The 18,355-nt window shown below is 40.8% G+C and overlaps 1 protein-coding gene and 1 long non-coding RNA gene across 3 annotated transcripts in view; one reads left to right on the forward strand and one right to left on the reverse strand.

Moving 5' to 3' along the window:
* LOC310733402 overlaps positions 1-17,918 on the forward strand; it is a 465,189-nt gene extending 447,271 nt beyond the window's left edge. The window contains exon 2 of the long non-coding RNA XR_014535711.1: positions 16,383-17,918. This is a non-coding gene — a long non-coding RNA (uncharacterized lncRNA). The remainder of the gene's footprint in view (positions 1-16,382) is intronic.
* Positions 17,665-18,355, reverse strand: part of snap29 (synaptosome associated protein 29) — a 28,894-nt gene continuing 28,203 nt past the window's right edge. For both annotated transcript variants that reach the window (XM_083554607.1, XM_083554608.1), the window contains one exon: positions 17,665-18,181. In XM_083554607.1, coding sequence (XP_083410733.1) covers positions 18,021-18,181 — 161 coding nt within the window. In that variant the 3' untranslated portion in view covers positions 17,665-18,020. The remainder of the gene's footprint in view (positions 18,182-18,355) is intronic.

The raw sequence follows: 18,355 nt of genomic DNA on the forward strand, positions 1-18,355 counted from the left end.
CGAAGAGCCCAATCATCTCACCAGTGAAAGCTGGGAAGCATTTAGGCATGAAGGCCGGGTTAGGCCTAAGCAAAACCTTATCTCCATTGAACGAGAATTTGGTGCACTAGGAATGAACCGAGAGCGCATGCAAATCACTGACATGTTTGGCGGAAGCCAAAGCCAGAAGCAGAGCCGTCATGAGGGACAGAAGCTTGAGGGAGATATCCCCCAGGTGCTCAAAAGGCTGTTGGGCCACCTCCAGCACCATGGAGAGATCCCAATCTGGGACTACACTTTTGGTGACCGGGATGGAGCGGTGCACACCCTTCATAAATCTACGGCTAAGGGGGTGCTGTCCCACTGTAGTGTCGCCGAACCCGACGTGACACACAGCGATAGCCGCTAAATAGACCTTAATTATCGAAAAGGTTCTGCCACGATCGATAAGGTCCTGCAAAAAACCCAGAATGTCAGCGACTAAGCACAGATATAAAATGAGCTGGTGTTTCTCACACCACTCCTCTTGCAATCATAGAGAGAACGTGTGGAAGAGGCCCTGGCATTCTGAATCGTGGCGATAACACGCAGTGGAAGCCCCAAAGTGTTTAAATTCGCCCTCTCACGGGCCAGGCCCAGAGAGCCACCCTGTCTGGGTGAGGATGATAGATTTCCCTGTTCGCTTGGGCCAGGAGGTCCATGCGCAATGGGAGGGGCCAAGGCTCCGCATATAGAAGAGGAATTATCTCCACTAGCCAAGGTGCCTTGGGCCACCTGGGAGCTATGAGGATCAGAGACAAACCCTGCACTGCGACCCTGGCCAAGGTCGGGGTTATCAGGCAGAGCAGAGGGAAAGCGTAGAGCAGCGCGCTGGGCCATGGGTAAGCCAGCGCGTCCACGCCGAGGGGTGAGTCCTCGTCCCGAATAAAAAAGAACATAGGACAGTGGGCGTTTTTGCGCGAGGCAAAGAGATCGACGGTTGCCTGGCTGAACCTCTCCCATAGCAGCCTCACTATCTGAGGGTGGAGCCGCCATTCTCCATAGAGTGGGGTTTCTTTCGACAGAAGGTCTGCGCCCCTGTTTAAAACGCCCGGGACGTGAGTCGCTCGTAACAACAGGAAATGCCGTGTGCTCCATACCAGCAACCTGTGAGCTAGAGCGTGAAGCTTGGAGGAGCGCATGCCGCCTTGACGGTTGATATGTGCCACAGCTGTCATATTGTCGTAGCACACCAGCACATGATGATCCTGCAGGCGAGGCAAAAAATGCTTTAGAGCTTTCAACACAGTGAGGACCTTCAAATAATTTATATAAATAAAATATAATAATTGATATAAGTTCGGCCATACACCGTTCACTGATCTGCCCTCCTGTGTGGCTCCCCACCCCGTTAAAGGATCTGTCGTTACCACTTTCCGCAGCATGATCGCCCCGAAAGGGGTCCCATGCACGTAAAACTCCGCAGCTATCCAGAGGCGCAGCGCGGCCATGCACACGTCACTGTGACATAGCGGCAAAGATCGCGCAACGGGCTGAGATGAAGGGACAAAATCCACTTCATGGAAGCCCTCGTTCTCAGAAGACCTAGAGGCAAAGCATGGACAGCCGAAGCCATAAGACCCTGTAATCGGAGGCATGTGCGAGACAGTTAATGAATGAAGAGATGTGCTTCTGTGACAGGCGCATGCGCATCGTAACGGAATTCAGCTCCAGACCCAAGAATATGACCTCCTGAGTGGGAGTGAAATTGCTCTTGTTCACATTGACACTGTGCACACGGGCAGTGTTTTAAATCACTTTCTCTCTCGAATCGGCTATAATAAGCCAATCGTCTATGTATGTGAGGATTCTAAAACCCGCTGTTCTCAGAGGCGCAAGCCCCGCCTCCACACACAGACAGAACGTCCTCGGACTCAGAGCGAGACCGAACGGAAGGACCATGAATTCGTAACACACGCCTTGGTAGGCGAAACGATGGAATTTCATGTGCGGAGGATAGATGCTTATGTGAAAAAAAGCATAGCTCAGATCGATCGAGCAAAACCAATCATTCTGCTTTATCGAATGTATGAGCGAGCCATGTGATAACATTCTGAAATTGTATTTCCTTAAATGTTTGTTCAACACTCTGAGATCCAGAATAGAACGGAGAGAACCGTCTTTTTTCGGGACCAGGAAATAGCGAGAGTAAAAACCCTGATTACTTAGCTGCGGGGATACAACTCGAATCGCTCTTTTCTCGAGAAGAGTTGAGATTTCGTCTTTCAGAATGTGAGCGGAGCTCTCGTCCGTATGGGACCATACCACTCAGACAGCCAGCCTGTCACGTGACTCCCAAGCACAGCCCGGCGGAATGCCGAGAGCCGATCCGGCCGGATCGCTCATTTATGGTGCAATGGCGCCATCTAGTGGCCAAACTAGAGACGACATGCGGGGATCTGGGGAAAAAATCTCTCCCAGAAACGGCAGCAGCAGCGCGTTCACAAAGCTCCAGCAAAACTGATTAAGGTGGGGCGGAGGGAGCCTGAGGGGCCGCGGAAGACGGGATGGCTTCCTCGTCATCCGAGCCGCCGGGAAGGTCCGCCTCAATCTCATCCCCGGAACCTGTCGGTCCTTCGGGGAGACGGTTGCCGACCGGTAGCAAATCCTCGAACGGGGAAGAACACAAGTCGGCCCAGTCAGAGGAAGTCGCACCGCGGGAGGCCCCTGGGTGCGCAGCGTCGTCGCCTTTTTCCCCCTCCGATTCGGAGAGCTCAAAATTGACCCACTGCGAAGCGGGCGTTTTAAATCTGCGTAGCAGGAGCTTTTTCGGGAGCGCCAGGCAATGGCTACAGTTCTCCGGGAGGTCAATAGCGATGAGAGCACTGCACGCGGTTGGGCCGGCCCGTGATAGGTTGTCCACCGGTGTAGCCGGTGCCGCTTTAGAAAGCGCCATGAAAAGAAAAAAAAAAAAGGGCAGGTGGGCAGCCTATAGAAAAAAGGAATGCAAGCATGGGCGGCTCGCGAAGCTAACCTGGCTGAGGACAGGCAGGTCCGGCGGAGGCTGATCAGACGATATGTCCTCCTGAAGATAAAAAAAGTGCAGTCCAAGAACCAGGGAGCTGTGAGGTAGGATTGCAAAAGTCACGAGAAGCGAATGGTAACTGAGGAGAGGTAGCTCCTGTCTGTCAAGCCAGACTTGGTGCAATTGGATGCTTCTGCAGAGGTCAGGTACGGATGCCCTTCCCAAAGGTGGATCTCGAACACGAGATGATGAAAGAGAACTGTGACCTACCTCTCATTTCCCTTAGCCAACAAGCTGTCTAGAATTAGATTTTCATGTGGCAGACACATTGTTTACAAACATGAATACCTTTTAGGAAATTATTAATATTCAGAAAATACAGAGTAGTTTAACACCATAATTGTGAAAAAGGCCAAAAATAACAATTGTATGGGTTCACAACTTTTGTTGTCATATTAAGCAATTAACAAATAAACAAATTTATTTGAACAGATTATAGTGCTCTGGGAATTCTTCATAGATAAAGCAAAACAATGCAGTCAAAAAGAAATTTAACGGTACATGTATTTTCTAAGAAATAACGCATGGTTTTGAGGACACGTGAATAGTGAGGCCAAATTGAATAAGACTGCAAGAGATAGTGGTGGTTAAACCTGAAGTTTCATGATGATAGCCGAATGTTGACTGAGTGTTTAATTGTAACATTGACTCAAAACAGATTGAGTAATGGCAGCCACAGTTTTTAATTAATTAGGTCATTCTCAAAAATCTACTTAAACATAATTTACACAATTGCAGCATGCCAAATTTTAACCCACAGTTGTTTCTCGTGAAACTGTTCTCACCTTAGATCTACATCCAAATATAAGGAAAATAAGAAAAACTAAGGCAACTAATCTGACCATTTAATTGAACCTCCCTTATCAACAAGGTATTTCCACCCACAAATGGCTTTTAATGGCTTTTTTGTTTGTTTTCAATGCAGTCTGTGTAAACTTAAAGACAATTGTCTAAAATTGTCAGGAGAGGATTCTAAAATACTTAATTGTGCCCATTGTAGCCCCAACATCAATGTTACAAACAAAGAAGTCAAAGATTAAATTTTTTTTGTTCATTCTTGTGTTTAAAGTGAACATTACCTGAAGCACTTGATCTTTGTCTGCATGTTTTATTTTAACTGTGTTGAAGCCACATGACTGGATGAATATATAAGCACATGACAGTGCAGGCGTAGAGTTGCTGTAACTCCTATAAACACTACACCGTAAAAAAATTACTGTAAATCTACATGGAAATTTACAAGCAAAATGCTGTTTTTTTTTTACAATGCATCATGGGAAGATTTGCTTGCTTCAGATTGTGTGGTCACCCAACAAAATTTTACATTGTAATTTAACAGTATTATACCTTATTTTTATTTTCATGCACAAAGGAAGACATTTTGGATTATCTGCATGAGGTAAGTTTGCAACTCTATCTATGATTGTACTATCCTTAAATTACCGATTACTTTTAAATATTACATCTTAAACATCCAATTAAGCTTCTGTGATTTAAATCAGATTACTCAATTGTGTGATTTTACCATGTAAAAGTGTGTCTGAGCTACTAAACCATTATACTTACTCAGACTGTTGTTACATCACACACGCAGGTAAGAATTCTGACGTTTTATCCAACCTGCACATTTTTACCTCAACTTTATCTGAGAAAACATAAGTGGTAAAAGAAAAATCATTGTTGTTTTTTTTCTTGTGTGATTACACTTTCAAAATGTAAGATGTTTAATTATGCGCTGCTATTTGCAATTCCATTACCAACTACTTGCACCAGCACGCTACTGTAGCAACACCAATTACTAGCATCAGCTAGCACCACCAAGTACTAGCACTAAAAATAGCATTATTATATTATCAGTGCCTTTGTAATATTTAATTACAATCCATGTAGATTGTTTAATCATAGAGGACAGTTTCAATAGGAATCCAGGCTAGTGAGCTTATTAGCATAGCACGTTTGGATGCGTTACCGTCACGCACACACCGGTGGTTAAATACCTGAAATTTATGAAATGGGTAAATGTACCAATCTTAATGTCAGTAAAAGGTAAGTGAGGTATGATCAAAAATCATCATTATTTTCTGATTGATGTGAACATGCTTGTTCAAACCACTGCTGGCATCATTGCAGAACTATTACTAGCATGACGAGGTCATGCAAAGCGTCTGTGTCAGAACACTTTATTTTTTATAGACACTTAATGACTTGACATAAGTTAATTAAGTAGAAGAGAAATATCGTGTTTTTTTACAGCATGTTTTCTTGTCAGATTTGCCTCAAGTATTGTATTTAGTTGTTGCATACGTAACTGTAATAGGCAGGTAAAAAAAACATGCAAGTTTAAAATCTCATGTGTACAGACACCATAAGGATGCAAGGCAGAAGCCACACTACACTTTCCCTCGAATGCCATGTTCATTTGTGGCATGCAAAGGTTCTTCTGTACCTGAATTTATTTCTTATATCAAAATGCACATTAAAGAGGGACAAAAATTCTCATGCTCTTTCAAGCAGTGCAGTAAAAGACTTGCGGTTATATCAACATTTACCTCTCATTTGACTAGAAAACAAAGAAAAAACAGGGGGCTCAATAGACTCCATTACAGCAATCCCTGAAGCCACCTCCTCACAGATTCAGGACATTGATTTTCAGTCTGATACACAGACTGATGCTGGTAAGAACTATGTGGAACCAGATGTTGGTCCTGAAAATGTGGATGAGTCTTTGTTTTGAAGGAATCTTGCTCTTTTTTATTTGAGGTAGCAATAGTTTGGTTTGCAATTTCAGTCATTTAGACAATCGTTGTAGATATGCAGTCAATACATGAAATCGATCAGTCCCATTTGCTTTTCAGACTTGCAGGAAAATTTATCTCACTTGAGGTCCCGGATGCAATGATAAGAATAGTACTTGACAATCTTAAAGCTCAAGATTTATTACCTCATTTAATAATTAGACATTATAATCCGATCAGTGTAGAAATTTTTTTTTTTCAAGAACAGTATTTATTATGTTGAACCTGTACCTATTCATCTGGGACAGAATGAAGCAGGAAAAGAGTGTTTCACACAGTATGTACCTGTAAAATAAACAGTTGAATTTCTTCTTCACTGCAATTCTGTAAGAGAACAGTACAGTGATATGCACATGTTGTGTCAAGGCGAAGGACATTCTAAAAGATTTGTGGGATGTTGAAAACATAACTGCAAACTTGCAACATGCAGATGAATCTGCATTAGGTTTGGTCTTATATCAAGACTCTTGAGGTTGTGAACACTCAGGCTGGGAGGAAAAAACAAAAAATGCTTGCCATGTATCTCACATTAGCAGATCTATTTCCTCATAATAGGTCAAGTACTGACCAAAGGCAATTGGTTTCACTACAGGGAACAAGACTTTAGGTACTCTGGTCAATAGATGGTCATGAGGTGCTTAGTCAATGACCTTAAAGACCTTGAGAGCACAGGTGTAGCTTTTCCAGATGGACTGAAGGTTAAAGGAATCTTGTGGGCAATAGCTAGTGACAATTTAGGCTCACATAACATTGGCAGGTTTCAGCAGAAATACATTGACAAATCTACATTTCAGGAAGATCCAATTTCCAGGGCCACAATTCCCATGGTGCAGTCTTACAAAGATCATGTTAAGAATCTTGATTAGGTTGGACCCAGAGTGGAGGAATCAAGTTGATGACTCCTTGTTTAATGAACTCTCCTTCTATCATTTATATCAGCCAGGGTTTCCCCCATGGTGCAAAAAGGTGTAGTGTCGTTTGACCTTGCTTTATGTATACACCATCTTGTAAAAGTTGGCCGACAATTTACCTACCTGGAATTGAATCAAAGGATCAGCCAGTTCAAGTTTCTAGTTAATGACAACAGTGATCTGTGAGATTAATCCAGGAAGTGAGAAGCTAGGTGGGCATGCTGTACAGAACTGGTGTTTTTTGAGGATAATATGAAGTTTGGTGATTAATTTTACTGTTAATGGAAATTGTTGCACTTGTTGCACTTGTGGTCAAATATGGTATTTAAGAGTTTTGATAGATGAGTACCTACAATTAAGGAAACAAATCTTTTCTACTTGCTGTCTCAGACCTTACCATCATTTCCTTAGCCATTACCCAGAGCTCATTATTTATTTTGGACCACTCATCTGTTTGTGGACATTATGATTCAAGAGCAAGCACATGTATTTTAAACAGTTTTTAAACAAACTTTAAAAATCTGAGCTTAACTCTTTTAGGTTACAGCTCACTTTTGGTACAGATCAAGACAAGAATAGACAACCTCACCAGCTTCAGACAGCACCGGTCATCAGGCAGCAGTGTTAAAAGAGGACCCACTGACACATATGGTTGCACATGGTTTCAGCCTGATCTCCCTTTAGAGCAGTGTTAATTTTTTTGGCTTCATGCTGTCCGCTGCCAACATTTTTTAGACACCGTAAACATCAGTCTTTCCTCGTCTCCCACCATAGTTACAGTGAGGCCAAGCACTACATACGCTTCGTCATATTTCCTCGTGTTAGCTTTCGGGAGACTTATGTTTGTCTCATTATCTCAGTCTCTCTTCACCTTGCTCTTTATGTGTTAAATATTTTTTCATTGTGTCTCTTAAGGGTTTGTTATCTGCACTTCATACCTCCTGCTCTGTGCTGTGTGCTCTTGTTCGGGTGCAAAAACCCTACTCCCTGAGGCAAAAAATAAGCATGTTCCCCGGGGTCACCCGCACCCCCCCTGGCATCGAACCGAACCGGCGCGCCCCACTTTTTGAGAAGGACTGCTTAAGAGGAAACTAATGTTTTTTTTGAGATTATATGTTAGAATCTTAAGCATGTCTACTTGCGAGAAAAAGCAAAGGGAGCTGAGAAGGCTAAAGTAAAACAACTGATGGAGAAAACCTTCTGCTGGCAAACAATGTCAAATAAATTGAGTTCCAACTCCTTCTGTTGCAGGGTTAATGGAAAAGTGGCCAATAAAATTTTTCTCCAGAAAGGCCTATTCACACATTTTGAACTTCTCACTGACATCAATGTCCTACGTGCACTCTAACTTTTAATGGAGGAGTGTGGAAAAAGCATTGTACAGTTTTTTAAAGGCAAGCCTACCAACTCAGAAGTTAAGTCAATCCTTTCCAAAGATGAAGCCATTGATTCATCATACCACGTTGTTCAGCTCCTAATGGCTCACTTTGAGAAGCAAGAGGGACTCATTCTTCAGGAAAGTGTAAGTTTGTCTTATAATTATTGTGTTCGTAAGTTCTTAGTAAGAACACCTGTATAGGTGAATTCTCTCTAGTTCTCTAGTTTATTTACTCACTTTTATGCTGTCTCAAACTCATATGAATTTCTTCTGTGGAGCGCAAATAAAGATATTTTAATGGATACATTTAATTTTTTCGTCCATACAAGGCAAGCAAATAGGGAGCTCCAAAAAGGACATTAAGGCACCAATAAGGTAATGCACTAGTGATTTAATCCATGTCTAATAAGCCAATCCAAATGGTCTACGTGAAGACAGAGCAAATGTAATTGATTTTTCACTGTTCATTAAAAAATCTGGAGATTCTCCTTGGAAGATACAAGGAGACATCTTTGCATATGCATCAAGTGAAGGATGTGTAAATAAGCTTATGATAATGATTACGTGTTACAGTTTGTTCCGTTCCCACCAAAAACCAATTGAATTGCATCAGAAGACTGGTTGAACCACTTGACTTATCTGAATTAACTTTATCCTTTACGGACAAACAAGTTGCACATTAAGGTTTATTTTTTTATTTTTTTATAGATACTGTCAGTTACACCAGATTTACATCAGTTTTCTTCACTAATAGATGTCTGCCACTCCTGCTAATCTTGAGAAGACGTGTAACCTGCCTGTGACTCCTTGTTTGATCCTGCTTGGTAAGTATAACATAATAGACATGTCTGCATTTTGAGTCACTAAACCACGGACCAAGCTATTATCAGGAGAAGATCCACCTTTATGTGACTTATTTTAGAATCCACTGCTTTAAATCTTGTTTTATTGCAATGTGCTAGTTTGTATTTGAGCAAATTGGTTCATTTAGTTTTATTCAATAAAGCAAAGTCTGAATCAGTTTGAAATTTCAGTGTACCTAAAGACCCCTCAGGTTTTTAATCATGATACAATTCAGAACTTAAATTTAGAATTAAGTAATTTCTCTCTCTTTTAACAACGTAGGTTACTTGCTTCGCAAAATAGAAATTTTTGTCAAATATAATGCCTAGGTTTTGACCCTTTTATTTGAATTCTGGTGTGAGACCCCTGAAGTTAAAATTAGGCTGCTCCTGCAAACTAAATAATATACATGCACACTTATTCTTATTAAGACTTAAACAGCCAGACAAGGACTGGAGCGCACTGATGGAATCTGGTTTTAAAAGAACATATAATTGGATGTCATCAGCATAGAAGTGGATTGAGATGAGAGTGAAATGAAATGTGTTTTCTAATGATAGTACCCATAGGTAGCATACAGTACATAGGGAGAACAACACTGGGCTAAGTATCGATCCCTGTGGTACACCATAGAATTGAGGGACACTCAAAGATGTGATGTTACCCCATCTCACAGAAAAACTTCTATTTGACATGTAAGACGTGAACCAATCGAGAACTGTACCACGAATTCCAACCATGTTTTTTAGCCTAGAGATGAGAATCCTCTGATCTATGGTGTCAAAGGCTGCTGTAAGGTCTAAAAGGATCAACACAACTGGGCAGCCGCTATTTCTTGTGAGCATTATATCATTGTGAATCATTCATAGGGCAGATTTAGTGCTATGATGTGATCTGAAACCAGATTTAACTTTATCCAGAATTTAATTTTCATTTAAAATTTGTTATAATTGATCAAATACAAGTTTCTCTAGTATTTTAGAGAGGAAGGGTAAGTGTGAAATAGGTCTGAAATTAGCTAAATTTGAAGGGTCAATATGGGTTTTTTAAGAGTGGAGTGAAGACAATGTGTTTAAAAACATCTGACACCAACTTAAGACAATCATTAAAAAAGTCTACAAGGCAGGGACTGAAAACATCTTTTAGTAGTCTGGTCAGTACTACATCTAGAGGGAATGATGTTGGAAGTAAGTGTCTGAAAGAGTGGAGAGAGAAACAGGATCGAAAAAATTGAAAAACAGCTGAGCACAAAGGAGCCTCGGTGCTCTCAGGGACCTGTCCTATGAGGCACTGTCTCACTGATGTGATTTTGTCAACAAAATACAGCATGGATTTTTCACAACAATCTTTGGAATTCATGTCAGGGAGAGTAAATTCACTTCTATTGTATTGACAACCAGACATATTTAAACTTCAATCATATCTATCCACTAAACTATCTATCCATAATTAATCATTAAATTAATCAAAGTACCTTAATAAAAATCCTGTGCTCTTGAACTTGATTTCTCTTAAAGACTATTAAAACTATCTTTTTGCATATGTTTTTGCCAAGTCAAGTTTATTTCTATAGCGCTTTTCACAACAGACATTGTCTCAAAGCAGCTTTACAGAACTCAACAGTCAAGGTGAACAGTGTGCATTTATCCCTGATGAGCAAGCCGTGACGACTGTGGCAAGGAAAAACTCCCTTAGATGTTATGAGGAAGAAATCTTGAGAGGAACCAGACTCAAAAGGGGAACCCATCCTCATTTCGGTGACCTCAAGAGTTTGATCATAAATCTTTCAACAATACAGAACACTGGAGAGTAAGAACTAACATGAGTACTGGAGTGTAAGATTATAAGTAATGTTCTTTCTACAGTCTTATACAGTCTATATGGTTAGTAGCTCCTAGTTTTATGAGCTAAACATTTGTGATCATCACAGATCCAGCATCAGCTTCTCCATGCCAGAGCCTTTAAACACTCCAGGAGGTCCAATGTCAAAACCACACATGTAGTGGGATCCAATTGGCACTGGTATGTCCCTAGATGATAGATGGCATCTACTTCTTCAAAAGGTCCATAATCTTCATGAGGTGGGACGTGACTGGAGCTGGCCAACCTCAGGATGCCTCGGGATGCGGAGAGAAAGAGAAGCAGTGGAGAGGAATTAGCGTAGCTGCTGTTCATGATATTAACAGCACAAGTTGATAATGTGCATGTGATCAGATGTTCTGGAGCACAAGGTTATGATATGAGACATATGTTATGTGTAGGCTTTGCTAAAAAGATACGTTTTTAATCTGCACTTAAACTGGGAGAGTGTGTCTGAGCCCCGAACACTGTCAGGAAGACTATTCCATAGTTTAGGAGCTAAATGTGAAAATGCTCTACCACCTTTAGTGGACTTTGCTATTCTAGGAACTACTAGAAGCCCAGAGTTTTGAGATCTCAGGGAGCGTGGCAGATTGTAGTGTGTTAAAAGACTGGAGAGATACATGGGAGCCAAACCATTTAGTGCTTTATAAGTAAGAAGTAGTAGTTTGAAGTCTATTTGAAACTTAACAGGAAGCCAGTGCAGGGATGATAAGATTGGGGTTATATGGTCATATTTTCTTGACCTAGTAAGAACTCTTGCTGCCAGATTCGGAACTAACTGAAGCTTGTTAATTAATGATGTAGGACATCCACCAAGTAATGCATTACAATAGTCTATTCTGGAGGTCATGAATGCATAGACGAGCTTCTCTGCATCGGATATAGAGAACATGTTTCTTAGAAATATTTCCAAGGTAAAAGAAGGCTGCTTTTGTAACTTGGTTGATATGATTGTTAAAAGACAAGTTGCTGTCTAAAATAAATCCCAGGTCTTTTACCGTTGAACTAGTAGTTACAGAACATCAGTCTAAATGCAGGTTGAGATTCTGGAGCTTCTGTATACTGGTTTTTGGGCCGATGAGCAAAATCTCCGTCTTATCAGAATTTCGTAGTAGAAAGTTATCGGCCATCCATCTCTTATTTCTTTAACACACTCAGTTATGCGAGCTAATTAAGCTGTATCGCCTGGTTTTGTTGATATATAGCGGGGTATCATCAGCATAACAATGGAAGCTAATTCCATGCCTTCTAATAATGTTTCCTAAGGGAAGCATGTATATTGTGAAAATCAGGGGTCCTAGAACTGAACCTTGTGGCACGCCATAATTTACTAGCATTAGCCTGGATAACGCTCCATTTAAGTCTACGAAATGGTAACGATCGGACAGGAAGGATTTAAACCAGCTTAATGCCTGTCCCTGAATACCGATGTAATTCTGTAAGTGATCTAGCAGGAGATCATGGTCTATAGTGTCGAATGCAGCACTAAGATGTAGTAAACCCAACAGCAAGATGAAGCCTTGGTCTGAAGCTAAAAACAGGTCATTAGTGATTTTAATTAGGGCAGTTTCTGTTCTATGATGGGGCCTAAAACCTGACTGAAACTCTTCAAAGATATTGTTCTCTTGTAAGTGGGAACCTAACTGGCAGCGACAATCTTTTCTAAAATCTTAGACATAAATGGAAGATTTGAAATTGGTCTGTAATTCAATAGCGTGTTTGGATCCAGATTAGGTTTTTTAATTAGGGGCTTAATAACTGCTAACTTGAGGGATTTATGGACGTGACCTAAGGATAGTGAGGAGTTAATAATATTGAGAAAAGGCTTACCAGCTGTATAAAACACTTCCTTCAATAGAGGAGGTGGAATGGGATCTAACTGACATGTTGTTGATTTAGCTTTAGTAATAAGATCATACAGCTCTTCCTGTCCTATGTAAAACCGTGTAGATGTGGAGTTGTAGGCGAGATAATGTTAGGAGATGCTGTCAGAGGTTGGACCGCCACAATTTTTTTTTCTAAATGTTATCTATTTTTTCAGTGAAGAAATTCATAACGTCAAAACATATGTTTTTGTTTATATTATTATTCAGATTCTTCAGAAATCATACAAAGGAAATTTTGAGAATTAAAAATCATACATTTTTAAATCATTGTTTACCCTTTCACTCTTATTTTTCAGATGCTTTGTTGGGATAAATACACTAAAGGGGACCAAAGCTGAAAAGTGACATCTAAAAAAAACTGGGAAAACTGTGAAGAAGAAGACTGTTAGACTGTCATGATATAAAGAAATGATATTGGGACGTCAGTCCCAAAGAGACTTATGGACTTTGAGTGGCACTTCATTTAAAATGTATCTGACACTCCCTACTCATGCTGTTGGTTTTTAGAAATATGTAGTGGGCTGGTGTTTTTTTGTTTTTGTTAAATACTGATTTGTAGATTGCAGATCATTTGTTACAGACCCATTTGATAATAAAAAGTGACTAGTTTGGTAGGTTTACTTTAATTTATTTAATAATTTTAAGTAATTTGTTTTAGAATATATTTTTGGCCTGGTGTTGGGCAAAGCTTGATTTAAGACTAGATTTGTATTTTTGTTTGTTTGCTTTTTCTCCAGCCATTTTTGTATTTTGATTTGTTGATTGGTGCTTTTGTGCTGTTGTATTAAAATAAAAATTAAGGCATTACGTCGTTATTTCTTTGTAATGCATAAATACAAATATAAAATTTTAATTGCATTAAAATTAACAATTATTTGGATGTGATAAGCATGTGATTTCACAGCTATATGCTTCTAAATAACAATTGTATGCTGAAGCTAACAAAAACAGTATAATGCAGTTCATTTCAATAACAGCAACCCATTGTAATTTTACAGCATACTGCTGGCAACCACAGCTGCCACAGATTTTTTTACAGTGTAAATACATGGTGAGCATAAAGAAATATTCACATCAAATCTCGAAATGAATAGGCTACAATGGCAGATCATATTGGGTTTTAATTCTGTCATCCAAGAACAGGAATCTAGGGCCATTATAAATAGATAATCCATAATGATAGCTGAAGATTAGAAGAAAAAAAAAAAAAAAACATCCTTTTTCACAGTATAATATAGAAAAAAAGTTATCAGATTCAAGTCTAGTTTTGGCTGTGTTTAATGCAGTTGCTACGTACTTCATCCAGCCTGAGGTCCTGAAACTGTTTGGCAGGTTATGTTCAAGATTGTCTTTGTACTACTGTACTGTTTCATTTCATTTCTGTACTTTGATTAGTTCTGTACTCTAAGTTGATAATGTTGACGAGCCTTAAAATCAAAATACATTTAATTACTAGACTCAATAAAGTCTTTATTTGCTGCCGGTACTCTGACAAGACGAGTGCAAAAACACATCACATACCAAAAGACATGGTATCTATTCAAACTGTGGAGAAAGGAGGTTTCAGAAAGTTGATTTAAAATTTATTTAGACTGTTAAAAGGCTATCTGTGTTTGATTACAAATGCCTGTGTAATAAGTCATTGGACACAGTAGAGGACAAAATGTTAAATATTCAGCCTTGACTCTGGGACCAAAATCCAGAATTAAATCGATCCGCACGAGCATTAATCGTCCACAAACAGATGGTTAGCCAAAGGAGGAGAAGGAGAGGAGAAGGAGAGGAGAAAGACGTCTACAGAGACGGCAGGAGAAAGGAGAAGTGGAGGAGAGTGGAGGTTTGGGGTGGGACTTTAAATGTTGGTACTATGACTGGTAAAGGGAGAGAGGTAGCTGATATTGATGGAGAGGATAAAGGTGGATATGTTGTATGTTCAGGAGACCAAGTGGAAAGGGAGTAAGGCCAGGAACATTGGAGGTGGGTTTAAACTGTTCTATCATGGTGTGGATGGAAAGAGAAATGGTGTAGGGGTGATTCTGAAGGAAGAGTACAGTAAGAGTGTAGTGGAGGTGAAGAGAGTTTCTGATAGGGTGATGAACGTTAAGCGGGAAGTTGAATGGTTGATAAATTTCATCAGTGCTTATGCTCCACAAGTCGGCTGTGAGATTGAGGAGAAGGAAAAATTCTGGAGTGAATTAGATGAAGTGGTAGGTGGTGTACCTAGGAATGAACAATTGGTGATTGGGGCAGACTTTAATGGGTATGTAGGTGAAAGCAAAAGAGGTGATGGGTAGGTATGGCTTAAAGGAGATGAATGTGAAAGGGCAGATGATGGTAGATTTTGCTAAAAGGATGGAAATGGCAGTGATGAACACGTATTTTAAGAAGAAGGAGGATCATAGGATGACGTATAAGAGTGGAGGAAGGTGCACACAGGTGAACTATGTTCTGTGCAGGAGATGTAACCTGAAGGAGATTGTAGACTATAAGGTGTTATAAGATAGACAGCATCGGATGGTGGTCTGTAGGATGGTTTTGGCGGTAAAAAATCTTCTTCTTTACCGCCAAAACCATCCTACAGAGCACCAGGAGAGTAAGGATTGAAAGAAGAACAAGATGGTGAAAGATGAAGGAGGAAGACTGTAGTGTAAGGTTCTGGGAAGAGGTCAGACAGGGGCTCGGTGGTGGTGAAGAGGTGCTGGATGATTGGGCAACTACTGCAGAAGTAGTACTTGGTGTGACATCTGGAAATAGAAAGAAAGACAAAGAGATGTGATGGTGGAATGAGGAAGTGCAGGAAAGCATAAGGAGAATTAGTTGGCAAAACAGAATTGGGATCGACAGAGAGATGAGAAAAGTAGGCAGGAGGACAAGGAGATGCGGCAGCAGGTAAAGAGGGATGTGGCGAAAGCCATGGAGAAGGCATATGAGGAGCTCTATGAGAAGTTGTACACTAAGAAAGGAGAAAGGATTTGGCCAGGCAAAAACTCCAAGCTGGGAAGGATGTGCTGCAAGTTAGAGCAATAAAGGATGGAGATGGAAGTGTGTTGACTAGTGAGAAGAGTGTGTTGAGAAAATGGAGGGAATATTTTGAGCAGCTGATGAACAAAGATAATGAGAGAGAGAAAAGGTTGGATGGTGTAGAGATGGTGGAGCAGGAAGGGGATAGGATTAGTAAGGAGGTAGTGAGAGCAGCTATTAAGAGGATGAAGAGTGGAAAGTCGGTAGGACCAGATGACATACCACTCGAAGCATGGAGATGTTTAGGAGAGATGGCAGTGGAGTTTTTTATCCAGATTGTTTAACAAAATTCTGGAAGGTAAGAGGATGCCTAAGGAATGGAGGAGTGTGCTGGTACCCGTTTTTAAGAATAACGGACATGTGCAGACCTGCATTAACTACAGAGGAATTAAGTTGATCAGGCACACCATGAAGTTATGGGAACGAGTAGTGGAAGCTAGGCTGAGAGAAGAGGTGACCATCTGTGAGCAACAGTATGGTTTTATGCCGAGGAAGTGCACCAGAGATGCCTTATTTGCTTGAGAATGTTGATGGAGAAGTATAGAGATGGTAAGAAAGAGTTGCATTGTGTGTTTGTGAATTTAGAGAAAGCATATGACAGGGTGCTGAGAGAGGAGTTGTGGTATTTTATGAGGAAGTCAGGTGTGTCAGAGAAGTATGTGAGGGTGATGCAGGACATGTATGAGGACAGTGTGACAGCAGTTAAGTGTGCAGTAGGAAGAACAGACTGGTTCAAGGTGAAGGTTGGACTGCATCAAGGATTGGCTCTGAGCCCTTTCCTGTTTGCAGTGGTGATGGACAGGTTGATGGACAGGTTGATGGACGAGGTCAGACAGGAGTCTCTGTGGACTATAATGTTTGCGGATGATATGATTTGTGGGGAGAGTAGGGAGCAGGTTAAGAAGAGCCTGGAGAGGTAAAGGTATGTGCTGGAGAGAAAGAGAATGAAAGTCAGTAGGAGTAAGACAAAGTACATGTGTGTGAATGAAAGGGAGGGCAGTGGAGTGGTGCGGTTGCAGGGAGAAGAGGTGGAGAAGGTGGAGGAGTTCAGGTACATGGGGTCAACAGTGCAGAGTTATGGAGAGTGTTAGAGAAGTGAATAAAATAGTGCAGGCAGGGTGGAGTGGGTGGAGAAGAGTGGCAGGAGTGATTTGTGATAGAAGAGTATCTGCAAGAGTGAAAGGTGAAGTTTATAGGACTGTGGTGAGACCTGCGATGTTGTGGAAGCTAGGCTGATGTTGTATGGTTTAGAGACAGTGGCATTGAGTAAAAGACAGGAGGTGGAGCTGGAGGTAGCAGACTTGATGTTGAGGTTTTCGTTGGGAGTGACGTGGATGGACAGGATTAGAAATGAGTTTATTAGAGGTACAGCGCATGTAGGATGTTTTGGAAACAAGGTGAGAAAGGGCGGACAGGGCAAGGTGAGAGTAGGGAGAGGTGGTATATCGGTAGGAGAGGATGGAGCTACCAGGAAGGAGGAAAAGAGGAAGGAGGTTCATGGATGTGGTGAAGAAAGACATGCAGGTAGTTGGTGTTAACAGAGGACTTGGAGGACAGGGGGGTGTGGAGACAGATGATCCGCTGTGGCTACCCCTAATGGGAGAAGCCAAAAGAAGAAGAAACAAATGGTTAAGTAGAGTGATGTAATCCAACTATCTAGCCAATATTATTTGCAGTATGAAAATTCCCACAAGCCTCCATAGAGTTTTCCCCATTATAATTATTATACGGTCATAAGTTGTTCGGTGTGCTAGAGGTCAGCTGTGAAAACTGTGAGGAGGGACTTTCCAACAGGAAAAAAGGAAAAGAAAAGCTAGGTTCTTTGTGGACCTATTGCTTGCTTATTATTTCCTCATCCTCTGAGCCAGAAAGCTATCCTAACACATTTTTAAAAGATTATTTAAATAATGCAAAAACATGAAAGTTATGCATGTTGCACAAATTTTATTAAATGTCCCCGACAACTATGTTCAGACTTAAACATCAAGTAAGCAAAATTTCATTTCTCTTTACTGAGAAATGTGTCGAAATTCTTGTTTGGAAGGTAGTAATCATACTGAAAATTTTTCCTAGAAACCCTGAACCTAAAATATAAAGTCATGATATAAAGAAAGATTATGTAACATTACAGTTTAAAATAGGTATTCTTCTTTTACTGAAACATGTTCTTGCTCCTTACACCTGCTTAGAAAATAAGCACAGTCTAGGTTAAATGTTTGTAATCTAGCTAAAAGATAAGATAAAAGCTCATTAGTAAAATTTGGAATTAAGGTTGTAATTTCATTTTAGATTTTTTAGCTGGCGGTTAGAGGAGCTTATCTTGCTTTCCATAGAATCCACTTTATTTTGCAGTGTGTCCAGCAAGACATCATGATCATCGATCTCTGCCTGCAACCCCAGGCCCAAATTCTTCAGTCGACTCAGCCCCTTAGACATCTCATCTTAATAGAAAAACACACACACACACACACACACACACGCACGCACGCACACGCGAACACACGCGCGCACGCACGCACGCACGCACGCACGCACGCACACACGCACACACGCACGCATGCACACTTTGAATAATCAAAGCTGGTGTATTTGTTTGTTCATTCCTTACATTGTTT

The sequence above is a fragment of the Silurus aristotelis genome (genome assembly GCF_946808225.1).
Source record: "Silurus aristotelis genome assembly, chromosome: 11".
Classification (NCBI taxonomy): Eukaryota; Metazoa; Chordata; class Actinopteri; order Siluriformes; family Siluridae; genus Silurus; species Silurus aristotelis.